Source organism: Eleutherodactylus coqui, chromosome 8, assembly GCF_035609145.1.
Source record: "Eleutherodactylus coqui strain aEleCoq1 chromosome 8, aEleCoq1.hap1, whole genome shotgun sequence".
NCBI classification, from domain to species: domain Eukaryota; kingdom Metazoa; phylum Chordata; class Amphibia; order Anura; family Eleutherodactylidae; genus Eleutherodactylus; species Eleutherodactylus coqui.
Genome location: NC_089844.1, coordinates 52416025 through 52434278, shown reverse-complemented (window position 1 = coordinate 52434278; position 18254 = coordinate 52416025). Strand labels below are relative to the sequence as shown.

The following is an 18254-nucleotide window of genomic DNA, read 5'->3' as shown; positions in this document are numbered from 1 at the left end:
ATTGAAACCCCTCGTGACCAACTAGTAATAGATATGTGCACATAGAATCTTCTGTAAAAGCCTAGTGAATTGCAAGCACAATTCAAAAACTGCTAGTAATATGAATTAACGGCAGACAACACAAACATATGTTTGTGTACACACGACCCTTTAGTGATGAGGTATCGTATTATTCCATCTGTAACTGAGAAAACCCACCTACTGCAGCAACTCAAATCTGTACTCCTCTCGCTGGAAAGAAATGAAATGGCATTGCAAGAGAAATGAAAACGGCAAATTAATGGATTAGAAGGCATGCAGGGTCGGAATATGATTGCTCTCTACTCAACTTTGTGTGCTTTTTGGAAAAACCCATTACCTAATATAGAAAAATAGCTTCTCATTAGCTTTCACATCGAGATATCCAATGTCAAGCTTTTCCAAATGTAATATCACAGGAAAAAATTCTCAACCATGTCTGCAGCAATGAAATATTCATAAGGTTTTGCTGCCTTCAATATTTTATTTTCATGAGGGAATATTTATCACTTTTAATAAAGTGTAAGGGAATAACCACACTGTCTATAGCTCTATCCGGTTCAAGTACAGATTGAAGTGTGTCCGAACCTGACCGCTAGTTTCCAGACCTGAACTTGGAGCATCATACATGTGTATGATGCTTCGATTTCAGGTCCAGAGACCCACGGTCAGGCTGGGGCACGCTTTAGACAGAACTATAGACAGTGTGGTTAGCCCCCAACCTTCTATATGTTTTTAGAGCATTTTAAAGTAAATGCATATGTGCTGGATCCTACATAGCAGAAATATGCTTTGGCATATCTCATAAAGGGGTTGTCCACTTTGGCAATTTTTTTTTTGTCAAAAGGCTTCTGTGACAATAAGCTGATGCCAAGATGTCTTGCTGCTAAAAACTCCAGGGATAAACTGTGATCTGTGGACGCAGGTGTTAAATTCCCATGCAGTGCTCCTGCAGGGGAAATCAAACATTACACTATTCCTATTCAAATAAGGAAGATGGAACAATACCTGTGTGGCACCACCTATTGGAAGGCAGCATTCCTGCAAGTCAATGTTAGACCAATTATACAAGCCTTGCAAGGTATTAGTGTATCTTGACGCCACCTGAAGCTAGGGGTTTGACAGGGTAAATGCCCCTGCCACACCCCTAGCTCCTGATAGGGTCAAGAAGCAAAGGTGCTGGAAGGACCTAGGAGCTGGGGAAGCCACTTACAGCGCGGGGGAGCCGAAGTGGGAGATGCTGCTGGAGGACTCACACTCAGGGACATGACTGACAGCTCTCCCGGCTGCTTCGCAGGGTTAGGCAACACGGGAGACTACAGTAGGCACCTTGATCTGGGGACAGCAGTGACAGCACTGCGGGCTGCTTGCCCCTTAAGGGGACGCTACTTTGCCAGTGGTGCAGGAGTCCCACCCGGCAACAACAGAGCTGACGTGACTTACCAGGCTCCAGGCTTCTTTTGGCGCGGGGGGAGTGGCAGCGCCATTGCACAGAACCAGATGCCGGGTGAGCGACAGCATCAGGGACGTCACCCCCATGCGCTCCTGTGTGCTTCGGCCGGCGGGGGAGCGGCAGCACCCGGTGCCGTAGGGGGGTTGGGGGTGGGAAAAGTCCTGGCTGCGGTCAAGCAGGGGAAAGTAGGCGTCCAGCAATTTGTGTCACGGATGGAGGGTTAGGGTGAGGGGTAAGTGTCACAGTTAGCCTTATATTAAAAATGTTGGGCTAACTGTGATGCTTAATCCTCACACTAAACCCTCCATCCGTCACATAAATCATTACACTCTGGTGGGTACGATGGAGCTGAAGATCTCCATACACGTAAGATGCTGCATGAGCTTAGTGGGCTGCAAGGACCTGCAGCCCATCCAGCTCAGCAGCCAATTACATGCTGGGGGTGTCACCCCCCCCTCTCAATCTTGACTCCACCAGGGCTTCCTGGTGGCGTCAAGATACACTAATACTGCTTTGCAACAATAACTGGGGGTCCTACTGAAATTAGCAGGCTCTCAATGTAAAGTATGGCCATGTTAGGTCCTCTAGAGAGAGAAGCTATCTTTGTAGTTACTCTTCATCCCAGCTAATAGAGGATGGTTGGGAACCATGGACGTTCCACTATTTAAAGGGGTTGTTCAGATACCTGGCAACATTGCTGCAATAGCTCTAACTGTCTTAAAATAACAAGCAGAACAGTACTTACCCATCCTCTACCATGGGGATCCAGCACTGTTGCCCCGCTGTCATCCCGGTTATTGCTGTAGAAGATGACATCAGCAGAAGTCAGCTGACTGCTGCAGCATCATTTTGAACACCTTGCATCATGGAGCCCAGGATGTGAACACTGAAACCAGATGAATGTGTGGTGACGCTGCAGCCTCTGATTTTTTCACTGACCTCTTCCTCAGCAATCACTGAGAGTAGGCAGGGTAACAGTGCTGTGTCCCCCAGCAGAGGACTGGTACATATTGCTCTGTTTATTTTAAGACCGTTTGAGTGATTGCAGCAATGTTGTGTTGTAATGTGACAACCCCTTTTATTATAGCTCTCTTATAGAGTATTTGAAGTTTGGTTTTCTTAAAGTGACTCTCCGTTTTTTCTTTCCCGAGACAGGATTGGGTATATTACTTGCAGTTGTTCTTCTCTGCCACCCTTTTCAATCTGCCAGTTCTTGGCTCCATTTTTGACTGTCCAAGATAGCTACCAGAATTTTCTAACTACCTAATGCACACTGGGTACTGCTTTTGTGATTGGCTAATGTGAATCATGTGATCAGCTCTGTCAATGAGTTTAACCCATTACATGCCACGATCAATAGTAATAATAGCATGCCAATAGCTTGCCTAACAGCACCATAAGTTACACTCTTTATCAAAAAAGATCAAGCACCTAGGAGTTGTTGTCGTTTTGCTGTAAAGCTTGGCATGCAGGTTCATCTCAAGCAGAAATGCAAATGATTACAGTTGTGGCGTGATTAGATGAATGGTCTTGACACCTGCGGTCCTAAAAGTGGTTCAACCCTTGGTCTATAAAAAGGCTCTAGGAGACTACTTGTGTGTAGTGGACCTTTTTTCTGCTTGTCTAGTGTTTTGTTGGCCACTAGATGTGCCTCTGTAATGCTATTGAAGATATTTCTCCAAGTTAACCAGTTTGAGGGCAGGCGCCTTATTGGAATGCAAGAAGCTGAAAGTATTTTTGATGAATTGCCCGCCACCTGGGATCTTCTGACCAGACTGTTAGGAGGTGTTGGGACCAGTGGATGCGTGAGGGCACGCACACTAGTTTCCAGGCTCGGGGCACCCTCAACAGATAACCAGAGAGGATTATCTGATTGTCCAAAAGCACAAGCAGCTCCAACTGTTTTGTTGTCTGCCATCCAGGGACAGGTAGCACCATCATGTCTTTCTGAACCATTTCCAGGCACTTGGCTGAAGGACATTTGGTCTCACAGCGCCCATTACTTGTACTATTTTTGACCCTTACCCACCATCACCTCTGTTAGCAGTGGTATCGTGAACAGTGAAACTAGTCTGCTATGCAGTCTCACCATGCAGGTAGCAGACTACCAAATGAAGTAGCTAATTGCATCCACTCTGTGTGGGAGTATACACCAAGCAGCTACACCCCTCTATATTAAGAGGCTGTGCGAGTGGCTGCCTCATCAGTGTCCCTCACAGGTGCAGTTAGCTCCCTCATTTGGTAGTCTGCTACCTGCATGGTGAGAGGATGCATCTATATGCACTCCTCAGTCAGTAAGTATATGGCCATTTTCTGTGATTGTTTTTATGTTTCTATATTTCCCCTTCTGTGATGTACTGTAGTTGTAGGTACATTCGTACTGTATAATAGCTATATCCTTTGCTTCTATAATGTAATGTAGTATATCTATCAATACCTTGCTTATGATCCATCTTATGCACAAAGAGGAAGAAAAAAGCCATTCACTTAAATAAGCAACATACAGTAAAATACAGAATCAAGTATGCAATGTTTTTTTTTCCTCTTCAGTCATTGGTTAAAGGCGACTGTCAACACATTTCCATTGACCTTTAAAAGTCAAGTAACCACTAAACAGCAGTTGTGAGAACATGCAAAGAAACTGTGGTTATTTGCTTGTGCTCTCACTTGGTCGTATCTGACATCTCTGCTATTATTTAACTTATTGTTTTTTTGTGACTGCTTTCTGAACAGTCTGAAATATATTTCTAGAATGCACATACAGTATAATGCACTTGTCTTGATTTTTCACTGTGAGAATGATTTTGCAATGTCGCATATACTTTATGATTTTTGTTTAGGAAGTACACACCACTCTGGGTGACACTTGACAGAGGTGTCCTCTCGCCTTGAAAGAAACCCCAATAAGGAGGGAAATATTTTCACAACAGTTCTTGGCAGTTTGCAAAACCTTCTGTTTGCATGAATACTTATCTTTAGCAAGAGATTTGAAACCAGAAAAGGTGGATTGGGGGAATTTCTGCCGTGGAATGATTTGGATACCTTTAACATAAAATATCAGGCAGATATGTTCAATGGCACCATTTTATATAGGTACAAGCAATATACAGCTCCATTATATAGGTGCAGTCAAAAAGACTGATCCAGTACTAGATCTCAAAACTGGTGTACTATATTGAAATAACAATAGCGCACTTGAATAGGAAGGCATGGATGGTATGACATATTGTCCACTAGGGGCCCCGGAACATGGATTTCAGTTTCATATTGTGGCCTTTGTAAGAGAGTCAAACTCAACTGCAAAGTTCAAGAGTAGCATGTGAGAAGCAGGAATCCATTTTTCGTGTCTCTTTAAATCCTGCGGAGCAGCTGCTATAACTGAATTCAAGAAAGCAAACTCAAAGTGGGTTCCTTCCTCGTATATTACAATACATGCATGGAGCAGTCGTTAGATCTCCTTTCATTCCAAGGACTCTTAACACAGATCGGTACCTGAATCTCCTGCAGAAAACAGTGGTTAGCTTCCTGGATGATCTGCTGCCATATTAGGAGGACACTTTAAATATGCTTTCCTTACTTCGGTTATAGTAGCTGTTCCATGGGACTTAAGAGAGACGCCGAAAATGGATTTCTGCTTCTCACATGCTACTCTTCTATTTGGGTTTTACTTTCTCTTTCTTACAGGGGCCACTACACAAAAATAAATTCCATGTTCGGTAGCCCCCCAGGGGTTCATGTGCCATCCCAGCATGTAGCATACTCATACCTTCCTATTCAAGTACACTATTGTTACTTCGATATAGGATAATCGTATTAAGATGTAGCACTGGATCAGTATTTTTGACCTCACCCTGTATTTAAATAAATTTATAATTCTTACGTCTTTACTGTCCCATTGAGCCATTTTCCCATACAGTTTAAATTTGTGTGCATTTGTATAAAGAGTTATTCCATTGGTGGCTGTAGCTTCAGTCGGTGTTTTTAGTAATCCCATTTATTTAGCTGTCTATGAGAGGTCACACGGAAGGCCAATCAGGTGTCAGAATGTTAAATAAGCTGTATATTTCAAGAGAATTTGGTTGGAATGAGACCCTTATGAATATTTATGTGCAGTGATTTTCAATTCCCAGTCAATTTTATAAGGCTTGTATAAAGAGTCTAACAATGACTGGGAATTGAAAACCAAGCCCTACGTCGTAGGCCTCTCACTAGCCAAGCCAAGATCCTACTGCACACTGAAGAGGGACCAAACCCCCAAAACATCTGTCTGTGCATGGATTTTGGCTTGGTTTTCAATTCACAGCCATTCTTACAAGGCTTGTATAAAGAACCTAACACTGACTTGAAGGAATGCTGCCTTACAGTAGGTGGCGCTGCAGAGGTATTATTCCATCTTCCTTATTTGCATATTCCCCACAGGAGCATGGATGGCCTTATAAGTCTCCTCATTCATCTTTTTGGTGCTCTCCTTAAGGAGTGATGCATACCCCTCCCAGACATTTCTCAGCGGCATCCTTTTAGGACTTGAACTCGAAGGCAGGAAGTAGCTTTAAAGTGAAGATCTTTTTATTAGGTTTTTCCTTTAATACTGGACAAACAAAGTATATGCAGTGCATTTGTTTAAACAATGTGTATTTCATACAGCATAACAGAACTGACATAAAACCTTATCAAACCACCACACATGCAGTATATTTGTGTCACATTTAAGAACCTTTAGAGGCGTTGGTTGGAAATGATTATCTTCTTATGTTTCCGCTACAGTAAAGCTAAAGAATCAATGGTAAAACTGCAGAAAGAGCGCGATTTCCACAGGATGCATCACAAACGTGTGGCCCAGGAAAAAAACAAGCTCATTAATGACATCAAAAGGTAAGAAAACCACTATGCACATTATGATATGGGCCATATTGGGACACAAGATGCCTACATAACCCTATGGGAAAAAAGTACAGAAATATACTTGTGCCTTTATTTATAACTTAAAAATATCAGAATAATTTTATTTTGCTGTGTGCATTACATGTTAAGGGTTAAGGCTGATGATAGTCGGGGTGGGGGGGGGGGGGGGGGCTACTATTGTTGTAGACACTGCTGGCTTTTTTAATGTTGAAATGTCTGTGCCATGCAGAAAACATTCTGCAATGTCATCAAAAAGCAATTTTTGCTAAGGTCTCACACTGTTTTGTTAATAATATATGAAAATTGTTTACTGGAATGAGTGCTCTTAACCAAAGTTGTCACAAGCGGATGAAGTGTAGTGACTCCGCTGTAAAGGATATGGTTAACTACATACAGTTGCAATCAAAATGATGCAACCGCCATTACAAATTAGATTTAGGCTGGGTTCACACTGGGTGTATTCCCGGCGGAAATCCCGCGGTTTGGCTGCAGCAAAAACCGCGAAATTTCCGCTGGGAGAACCTTTGAAGCGGCCGCTCGCTTTTCCGCTGCGGCCGGCGCTCCCATAGAGGAGAGCGAGGCCGCGCCGGAAAGAAAAGATAAATAGACATGCTGCATATTCTGAAACCGCGGCGGCTGTGCCGCGGTTCCAGCCTGACTTACCGCAGCGGATTGGACATCCCGTGTGGACGAGATTTCTGAGAAATCTCCTCCGCATGGCTGGCTAATCCCGAGATTAGCAGCCGCGGGGGCGGATTGGCCGCGGCGAAATTCTGCCCGGAATTTCCGCGGCAAATCCGCCCTGTGTGAACCCAGGCTTATTGGCCAAATTTATAAACTTTCAGCTGTTTTCAAAACCTTAATCAAACAAACACAATTCAATTAACAAAACACAACTAATATAGCAAGGGGTTTCTCCAAATTCAACTCCAAATGCGACTTTTAATAAACTACTGCAGTCTTAAAATTATTCAACCCCTGAATAGAATCCCTCATAAGAGTACACCTTTGCAAATGAGGTGCTGTCCCGAGCTTACTTGATGCAACTAATCAAAGGCTTCATTAGTTGCATCAGGTGTGCTTGAGATAAAACACATCAAATACCTTGACTGGCTAGGGCTTTCTTGACTCTGACGTTTGATTGATTTGGTTAATTTGCGAGTGGTCCATAAGGTTAAGGGAAGAGAGCATTAACTTTCACATACATGGTAAAGGATACAAAAAAAAAATCAAATGCACAGAATATTCCTAGAAATACAGTTTGAAGCATAGTTGACAAGTTTAAAGTTTTAGGAACTGGCTACACTGCCTGGACATGCTATCACTGGCTGTCAACTGATTGGCCAACAGCCATCAAGTGACTGCAGAAGACATGTAGCAAGACGTGGTGGCAGCAGACGCCAAGGTTTCCATTTGCAGAGTAAGGTCTTATTCACACGAACGAGAAACTAACATGAGTTTTGTACAATGTAATGCGCACAAAATTTGCACAAATGTGAAATGCATTCTTTTGAATGGATTTATTCATATAAACGATATTTTCCTCTCATCATCACTGCAATGAAAAAAAGATCACAGCATGTTCTATTTCTGGGTGTTGCTGTGGAAGGAATAGCCCATTGTTTCCTATGGGACCTTGGAAACAATTGGATAGCACTCTCATGCTATGCACTGTGCACACTAGTGTGATGTCATTTTTTCTTCCCGTTGAAGTATATAGGCAACACTTGGCGGTCCTTTCATGCATATGAAGATATCAGTTTCACAGAAGCAATGTGATTTTTTTTTTTTCATCAAAAATACATTGCATCACTGTGAAAATTGCTTGTTGGCAAGCGCATTATCGGCCCGAGTTTCTTGGCCCGATATCACGCTGGCTCGTATGAATGCAGCCTAGAGCATATACTAAATGCCATCTCTATTGACCAAAAAGCACAGGAAAAGTCAGCTCTGTTGTGCTCAAAACCATATAAATAAGCCACAGAAGTTTAGGGATTCTGTTTTGTGGAGCCATGAAGTAAAACTGGAACTTTTGGGGCTTCTGGATCAGCGGTATATGTGGAGGAGGAATAATGTAGCATAGACCGAAAAAAAAGCACAATGCCTATAGTGAAGCATTGCGGTGGCTCAGTGATGCTCTGGGACTGCTTTGCTTTCTTTGGCACTGGAAACCTGCAGCGTGTAGAGGGCAAGATGGATTCAATCAAGTATCAGGAAGTCCTAGGATAGGATGTCATGTCTTTGAGGAAGCTGAAGCTTGGGCATCATTGGACCTTTCAACAAGACAGTCATACTACTAAGTCCACCAAGGCTTGGTTTCAAAATTAGTCCTGGAAAACTTTGGAGTGGCCGTCACAGTCACCAACTTTAACCCCATAGAAAATCTGGAGGCAATTACTCACAAGGAGTGGACTAAGATTCCTCAGGAACGTTGTCAGATGCTGATGTCTAGCTATGCATCATGTTTGTAACAGGTCATAACAGGAAAGGCTGCTCTACTAAATACTAATGTTATTCAACTTGTTATGAAGTGGGTTGAAGAATTTTAAGACTGCAGTAGTCATTAAAAGTGGCATTTTGTGGCAAATTTGTGTTGAGCTATATAAATTGTTCTGGTTTGTTTTTTGAAAACATCTGAAAGTTTGCAAATTTAGCCTATAAATCCCATTTTTAAGGGGTCGCAGAAGGGGAAATAGAAAAACAAACAATCACTGCAAACGGCCATATACTTACTGACTCAGGAGGGCAAACGTGCACCACCTCAGCATGCAGGTAGCAAACTGCCAAATGAGGGAGCTAATTACACCTGTGAGGGACACCGATGAGATAGCCACACACACAACCTCCTAATATAGAGTGGGGTGGCTGCTTGGTGTATACTCCCACGCAGAGTAGACAGAGTGTCAGACCATCCTGATACATGTAGTGCACCATGCAGACCAGCAACCTATTAATGGCACCATAATAGTTCGGCGGGTTGTCACCTCAATAAGAGAACCACATTGGTACTGCCACCCTGGGCTCCCCCAGGCCTTTAAAAGCCGCACAGCATGTGAAAAATATATAATAAATGCAAGGTATTAGTTGGAATTTGGTCAAAATACATGAGCTCACACGCCGCGTCAAGGCTCCTTGCGTGTTATGAGTCCCTACACTAATATAAATACGTCACAGAAGGGAAAATGTAAAAACAAACAATACCTTGCATTTATTATATATCATTCCCATGCAGTGTGGCTTTTAAACGCCCTATGTGCCCTGTTATCAAAGACCATACTCCTTATACATCAAAACATCCGAAACAAAATGAGGAACCCATCCCCATGCTTTATTTTAACGAAAATATGCGAATGAATAAAAAAAAAAACTATAAATGTTTAAAAAAACATTTTGTTAGTTTTTACCTCTCAATAAAACTAAAAAATAGGGGGAAAAAGCCAGTGAAAAAGATATTTAAAAAAATAGCCCTATATGTCACGGAAAAAAACACAGCAAAAATAATTCTGGTACCTGAATAGGGCAGTTAAACCACCATAAGGGTAAAATCCCTAAAAACTGTCTGGTCATTACCACATCTTCTCATCTCTGAGATTCTGCAATGCCCCAGGGTTAGCGCATGCCGGCTGGCTTGTTATGAAGGTTGCATTCCTCACATTCTTCTTCCGGGCTGGTCAGTGAAGGTCACGTTGTTCACTGGCTAGGAAGGTAATCTAACCTATTTCAGAGACTGCTCGCATGAGCAGCTTCTGAAGTAGATCGGCACTTCCCCTGCCAGCCTGTGAACTGGGATGTAACGTACATTAGCTGGCAGGAAGGAGGCTGAAGCAGAAGAATCAGCCAGCTAGAGGTGAGGTGACGCCCCCTGACCCCCCCTCCCACCTGGACTGCAGGAGACCGGTCAGATAGGTAAGGTGAAGACCTGGTAAGTAGACTGACGGAGGAGCAATAGGTAAGCATAGAATTTTTTTTTCTAATGACAGAACCCCGTTAAGCTACAAAACTGCCTAGTTTTTAAGGGGTTAAGGGAATAGTTAGCCCAACGGGAGAGAATAGGAATAGGCATGTTTGGTAATAACGATATATTGGTTGGTTATTTGTTTTCATTAAAGCATCACTGTTACATGATTAGCTTTTAACCCTTTCTAATCCACTGTCTGACGTTTGAAGACATTATGATTTAAGGCTGTACAGCTCCAATGTTGGAAGACGTCTGTTGGGGTTCTCTTACTGTATATGGCCAGCCTCTCTGCTGTCAGAGCCTATCCAGTGTGTCACCTCATGCAGTACTGGCTTAAGCCAGCATATAGCGCTGTTGTATAACGGCAAAAAAAAGAGTAACCCCCCCCCTAGGAAAACCAGGATATAAATTGGATTGGAAAGGGTTAAGCATGTAGGAATCTTGAAAAAGCCCTTTAAATTTCCTTCAGCCAAGTACGTTATTTGGTGATGGTTCCTTGCTACAAAAAGATCTTTTTTCATAACATTATATAAGTTATTGCAGTTTATGCAGTCTCCAAAGAAAGTTTGTAAAGTGGCTCCAAAACAAAGCTTCACTTCATTTTATATACCGTGTTATGTCACTAATTAAATGGTCTGAGTGACGGGGATGGGACTGGTGAAAGAAGTCTTAAATAGCTTTATAAGATGGCAGGCTCCTTCTCCTGTCGTCTCCATCACGTCTTTCTTTGCAATAGCTTACTAATCAATGTAGCTGAGCTATTGACTTTCATACTGCAGGTAGCATTTTAATTAACTCTTTTTCTGAAGAAGTGGATGTGACAATGTCCGCTGCCTTTTGTATTAATGTTCATTCAATTTGTCACTAAACGCTGCAGAGTCAAAACTTCACAGACCCGTTCTTGTCATATCTTGCTATAATCTCTTATTGATCAAATTTATATTTCACGTTTTTTTCCCTAGTAGTACTGTGCGATCCCTGTTTGACTTGTGCAGATAAAGAAATGTAGCTGTCATCCCCTCCAGGGAACACAATGATTTTGATTAAAATATGAAAACCTCTGTCATATATTTTCCATGTGCTTTGCTCTGCGCTACTATATTCTGGAGTAAGTGACAAAGCATTAGCCACCCTTAGGACACACAACACAAAAGTTAAAATCAATTAGAAGTTGTTGCTGGATTGTAGTCGTCTTAGAGAAAATGTGACCGTAGAAAAACTGTCTTCTCCCCAGGCTAGTCATCCATGAACGTTCTAGATTTCAAACCTTTTAAGCTTTGCACTGAAGGCAGTTGAGAGATTGCACTTGATTCTGTCTAGTCTATAGCAGAGGTCTGTGAAAACGTAACGTGTCTTAGAAGAGAAAAACTAGTCAAGAAATAAGTTGTCCTTCTGTTGTCTAGATCACAAAAAAAAAATTTGATTTCTTACATGCGGAGAAACTATGACATTCCCGGATAATTTCGGATACCTTGTGCAGCCATCTCGTTGATAAAAAACAAAGTGTTGTTAGAAAACATAAACGTCTGTATCTTTTTTTTAGGAGAAAAATAATTTTTAGTAACATTATGGTCTACTGAAAAACTACTACCACTATGGCCTAATGCACACGGACAGATTTCCGCCGCGTTTAAATCCGTGGCGTTTCACTGCAGCTATTAGGTTCTATGGAACATGCACGCCGGAGGTAAGTATGGGGTCTTTGGGGGGGGGCGCCATGACTGACCCCGCTGCGATATTCCGTGTGCATAAGGCCTATGTGTAATATAGACAGGAAATAAATGAAGTATTATTTACAATACCTCATATTGCACAATACCGGTCAATAGAATTTCTGTCAGCCCAAGCATGCTGTGCAAACTGCAGCCATCATGTTCTAGAATAGGAGGAGCTGAGCAGACTGATATATAGTTTTATGGGAATAGATTCAGTATAACTTGCGTTTTATTCATTTAAACCTTTCTTCATTCTGAGCTGAACAGTCCAATGGGCGGTCCTAACAGTGATTGACAGCTTCCTCTTTATGTGTGAGCGAGTGTTTATCAGTATTTTGCACCTGTGCTCCTCCATTATAGCAGTTTGGCTGTCTGTATGTTGAGGAATAGGTCTATACCTGCCCTCTTGCATCAGCACAATAGTAAGTATATGGCCACTTTTTGTGTCTTTTTTGTTATTTTGTCTTTTTTTTTCATTTTACTATGCTTCTAACTGATGTTAGAGTTGGGACTCACAAGAGAACGAGGAGCCTTGACGGGGCTTGTGAGCTTGTCTGTTTTGGCCAAAATATTAACCAATACCTCATATTTATTGAGAATTGTAGATACATATTAGTAACATGCAGTGCAGTTTTTAATGCTGGGGAGCCCGGGGGTCGGTGTGGTTCGCCTATGAGGTGCAGGGCAGCCCGCTAGATTGAAATGTGGCATCACGAATAGGCTGTGAGCCTGCATGGTGCACTATATATACTGTGTGGCCTGACACCCTGTGTATGCTTTACCTATGTGCAAGTTGGGTACTGGACAGCTTTCCACCCTCGATTTAGGGAGGATGTGTGAGTGATTGTTTATCTTGCACCTGTGCTCCTCCATTATAGTAGTTGCGCTGTCTGCTTGTTGAGAAATGGGTGTATACCTGCCCTCTTGCATCAGCACAATAGTAAATATATGGCTTTTAGTAAGTTTGTGTTTTTTGTTGGTTTATATCTCTTTATGTACAGTCATAAACAGATAGCTGTCAATCAATGATAGGACTGCCCATTGGACTGTTCAGCTCAGAATGTGCAGAGGCCTAAATGACAAAATTACAAGTTGTACCTCATCTTTCCTCATAATCTATACATCAATCTGCTCAGCTCCTCCTGCTCTATAACCTGATGCCTGCAGTTTGGACATCATAAGTGAGCTGAAAGGTTCCATTTAAAACCGAAGCCTCAGAACATCCTATACATTATAAAGGATTTCATTCCATCCAATCCTATTTGTAGTAATGATGCAAGTATTAATATTACACAAATTGTTTCTCCATTACTGTTCCAATACATCTAAAATGAAACATGAAGCAACTTTGTTAACTCTTTCATGGACAGGGGTCATTGGTGCTCCTGTGTCCAGGTCACATTCTGCACTTATGGTATCCCCACTTGAAAAAAATAAAAAGATAGGAATCTAAAAAAACCGAAATCATTGGGTACATTCTAGCCCTTTGTTTTAGACTTAATAGTTCTACAATCACCAACTCCATTTCAGTAGATTTCTTAAAAGTGAACAGAACTATATTCTAAAATAAGTTTACAAACCGTTATTTTGCATTTTATGTAGTGTATTGGTCATTTAAATTAGTTTTTTGGACTGGTAAGCTTTATTCTACTATTCTTGCACTGCTATTGCATGGTTTGGACTGTCGCCGCTCCCACTCGCCATGCTAACCTTGCCAAATGCTTTATTTAATTAGAGCGCTGTGTGCACTTGCTTTCACATGTGCGGTTGCTGTAGAAACCCATGACATAATAATGATCTCACTGTTTTTCTTGAAACAGAAAATTAGGGTGACCCAGTTCTTGTCTTCCCTGCACTCCCACATTCACAGGTCACAGAATTAGTTATTAGCTTGCTGTTATGTTGTTGGGGAATAGAGGACCGACACAGATTGTGTCTTCCATTATAAACATAGCCAGAGGGTATGGTAAGTAAATGGAAAAAATATAGTCCAAAAAATAGGAAAATCATGTTTAAAAAAAAAAAAAAGCTTCCCTGAATAAAATTAAAATTCAGTTTAACTTTCAGCCCATCTATACTACGGTAGCACCAGCTATACTGAATGGCAGACATATTACCTACTAAACCCATGAAGTGTGGTTATCCTCAGATTTTTTTTTGTCTGCCCTTCATTGTCCCTACCTACTGCCTTTAACATGACTCTTTGGCAATATAGCTATGCCAGATGTCAAGTAATCTAAACATATTTAGTATCTCTGTACAGGGCAAACTATGCATATTTTTGATGAGTAAATTTTAATTTGTTTCATTGGTCCACAATGTGTTGGTATTTGAGTTTTGCTTTTAAACAGAATGTCAAATGTCTGTAAGTCAACACAACCATAGTCTCCACCATCATTTTCAATATATTCAAAGGGCCACTCCTTCCCTGCCCTTCACCTTATTTGCCTGTCACACATATTGATATGAGTTAAAGGATCGAAGGTATGAATGTAATATAAAATATTTCTTATTGATTGCAGTGACAAGAATTGTAGTTTCTACATGGGATAGGCAACAGCTATTGTGTGGCTTTCTAAGTTTTGAATGAGTCCTGTAGAAGATAGTAACCCTCAAGTGAAGGTACCTCTACACAGGCTGATAGTCACCTGAATAATCGCTCAAACTAGCATTATAGGTGACTGTCAGCCTGTGTACACACGGCCCCCCAAAAGGGCACTGAACGAGAAATTGCTCAGTAGTCACTAGTTGTCCCTTTTCAGTGAGCTACTGACCACTCCTGCTCAACCTGTGAGCAAGGCCCGGTTTGCAGTGAATGGCGGTGGGCAGCCGGAAGAGATCTCCTGCCGCTCAGCCTCCATTCTCTGACAGACTGTCGCTTCTGTGTAAAAGCACAGGGGCGATAGTTGCTGGAGCCGCTGTCGGGTGCTTACACACTCGAGAGTCATACAGCGTAAAGTTCCCTTGGTCGTTAAGAAACCCCAGAAAGAGTTAATGTGCCCTATACATTTAAAGGACATTTAACAGGTATTCAAAAAAAAAAAAAAAAATATATATATATATATATCTATATATATATATATATATATCTGGTGACAGATGTTCTTTCTTTTTTTATCTATCTTTTTTTTTAAATGTCACTAACTTTTCAAGCAACTTGTACTTATGTGATAGCCAACCAGCAAGAGTGCAAATTACTTTATTTACCTGAAATGTTTTATTTCTGAAAACTTGCTCTAGGGCTGGGTTCACACGGGGCGGAAACTTTCTGCACAGAAATTCCACTGGCAATCTCAAGCCCGAGATTAAGCAGCAAAGTGGACAAGATTTTTATAAAACTCTCGTCCACACGCTGTGGACACTCCATTGTGGCCAAGGCGCGCTGAAACTAACATGCCGTGGGGAATTCAAGTCCGCGGCAACTCAATTTTTTTTATAGTTGTTTTCGCTGCAGGCTCTCCTCTCTATGGGGAGAGATTTCCGCAGCGGAATACACGTGGATAAGTCGCTTCAAATGCGGGTTTTGAAACTGCCTTTCCGCTGCGGAATATTGCGGAATTTCCGTGCAGTCCTGCTGCGGACATTCCGCAAGATTTCCGCGGGATTTCCGCCCTGTGTGAACCCAGCCTAAATCTCTATTTGCTCTAAATGCTGTTCAGAGCCTGTTGTAAAATGAAGTCTGTCTGTAGTAACAGAGATAAAAAGACGGATAACAGGAAGTGTAGCTGGATGATGACTTGTGCTGCCCGTAGCAGTCTCTGAAGGGAAGAAAAACTTATGTAGTCTTGCTATTGCTAACGGTGAATTATTTACTGTTCCACAAGTACAGAAATCACATCCATACTTTATTCACATGGTGTAATTTCTCCATGTATTTGGGCATACCACGCCGCAAGCTGCAGCAGTGTAGACTTCTTTGCACTTGGGTTTCAAAATACATGTTGCAGAACAAAAAAGAATTGACATCTCCATTCTTGTGGTTTCCACACAAAATCAGTGAGTAAACAGCGTCAGGCAGCCGCACACCAATTTGCCCCACTGACTGGAGCTAAATCCATGTGTGGACCCACATGAAAATCCATGGCATAGCTTTGAAAGATCCAACGTGGATCTCACAGTTTAAAGCCTGTGTGAACAAGACCCTACACAACTCAGTCTTCCTGTGCACGGTCCTACAAGATGCAGTTATTTATGTGTGTGTACGCTACAGGGAACAGATTATATGGTTTACTGCATGTGCAGTGTATTGAAAACCTCATAGTAGCAGTCTCCACCCATCAGCTCAGAGAGAACTGATAATATGAGATACAGCCTGCAGAGAGGAAAAACTGATGAAAAATGCCATATACTCTGCACATGTATACCGTGTTTTCCCGAAAATAAGACACTGCCATATATTAATTTTGACCCCAGAAGAGGCACAGCGTCTTATTTTCGAGAGGTGACTTATAATACTCACCTAGCAGCTTGCATTCAGGTCCGTCATGTTGGTCTCAGGCGCTGCTGCAGGTTTCCGTGTACTCCTTAATGTTGACAGAGCACTTCTTCCTCGTAGCAGGGCTTGAATACCCCGCCTCCCGCAAGTGATTGCTCTGATTGTCTGATGCGATGCTCGATGAACCAGTCAGAGCTGGTGCTCGATTAAACAATCACAGCCAATTATTGAATGACATCATTGAATAGCTGTGATCGGTTAATCGAGCACCGACTCTGATTGGCTGACACTGTGCTCGATGAACCGATCAGGGCAATTGTTTGCTGGAAGCGGAGTATTCAAGCCCTGCTACCAGGAAGAAATGGTCTGTCAGCATTCCGGACTACATGGAAGCCTGCGGCAGCCCAGCACAAGGGACCCTAACAAAGTCTACTAGGTGAGTGTTGTTTTTTTTGGTTTGTTTGTTTTTTTAATGTAGTGGACGGACAAGAGTTTATTTTGTCTCGTCTGTCCACCCCCCCCCATCCACCCCCCAAAAAGGGAAAAAATAATGGTAGGGCTTGTTACCGGGGTAGGTCTTATTTTCAGGGAATATTTAGTAGTATTCCTCACGTACACACATATGGCAGCTTGTTCTGAAAAGTTAAGTATACTTTGAGACAATTTTGTTTTGCCTAGTTTTCTCTAGGTTACTTCTGCATTGTTTCTAGGATTTTTGCACTTGAGTAGGCTCCCTACCCACACCCCTGCTTATAACAATTCATAACCGAGGAGACAGACCCTAAAATAGATTTACAAGCACTTAGGATACACATCATGTGAATTTGAATCTGCAAAATGTAAAGTTCCGTTGTTTTACAACATGAAGCTAAAAAGCAAGCCAAGTGTTGGGCAATTTACTGCCTCTCTAGTTATGTATAGGATTGTTTATAAGTGAGTTCTCAAAAACCACACCGAAAATGTATACAAATAAGCCCCTGGAATTACTGATGGAAACAATCCAGCTGATTTCATTGGGATTTATTATAAATCTGCTTCTGAATTATTTATGATTCTGTTCCAGAGCCAGGAGGACAAAATATCTGCTAATTTGGTAGTGTGCCTGTGCAATATGCTCAGATATCAATGTATAAAGTGATTTAGAAATGATGCAGAGACTTCTACTAACGTCTGCTGGTGTCATTTCATGGCAGGTAGGTTAATCAAGCATTCACTGTGGATGAAGCAAGGCAAATCACTGCGTTACAGCTGTTTTACGCTCCTGTATTGCAGTGTAGACAACCTGACGGTACGCTGTTTGCAATTCTGTGTCCAGACTAACAATGACTAAGAGTCGATTTGGATTTTCGAATATGTGCCACCACTAAACCGCAGAAATCACAACGCAGTAAGGGCTTATTCAGACAAGCGCAGCCATACGCTGTTCGGGAATTTGAATGCAAAAATGATTGGACAGTACATGAACAAATAGGAAATGCAGCAATTTCTTTCCATTAGGTTAAAGAAAAATGGTTGTGTGAACAGCTTAAAGGGATATTCCAAGACTTTAAAAAATTTTTTTCTATTGATGACCTCCCGATCTCATCAATAGATGATCGGCGCAGACCCTCTGCTCAGATCTCTGCCGATCAGCTGATTTCCAGGGCCGCTGTCACTGCATTCAGCGCCAGATGCAGAAAGCGCTGACCATAGCGCACCACCCAGGTTGGTATTGCGGGCACAACTTCCATTGAATTCAATGTGTCTTGCAACAGCATACATTGTAGAGGGTAG

The 18254-nt window shown here is 42.0% G+C and overlaps 1 protein-coding gene across 1 annotated transcript in view; it reads left to right on the top strand.

Moving 5' to 3' along the window:
* Nucleotides 1-18254, top strand: part of SPAG16 (sperm associated antigen 16) — a 1123687-nt gene that overhangs the window by 70545 nt on the left and 1034888 nt on the right. Inside the window, exon 6 of the mRNA XM_066575621.1 lies at nt 6236-6343. Coding sequence (XP_066431718.1) covers nt 6236-6343 — 108 coding nt within the window. The remainder of the gene's footprint in view (nt 1-6235; nt 6344-18254) is intronic.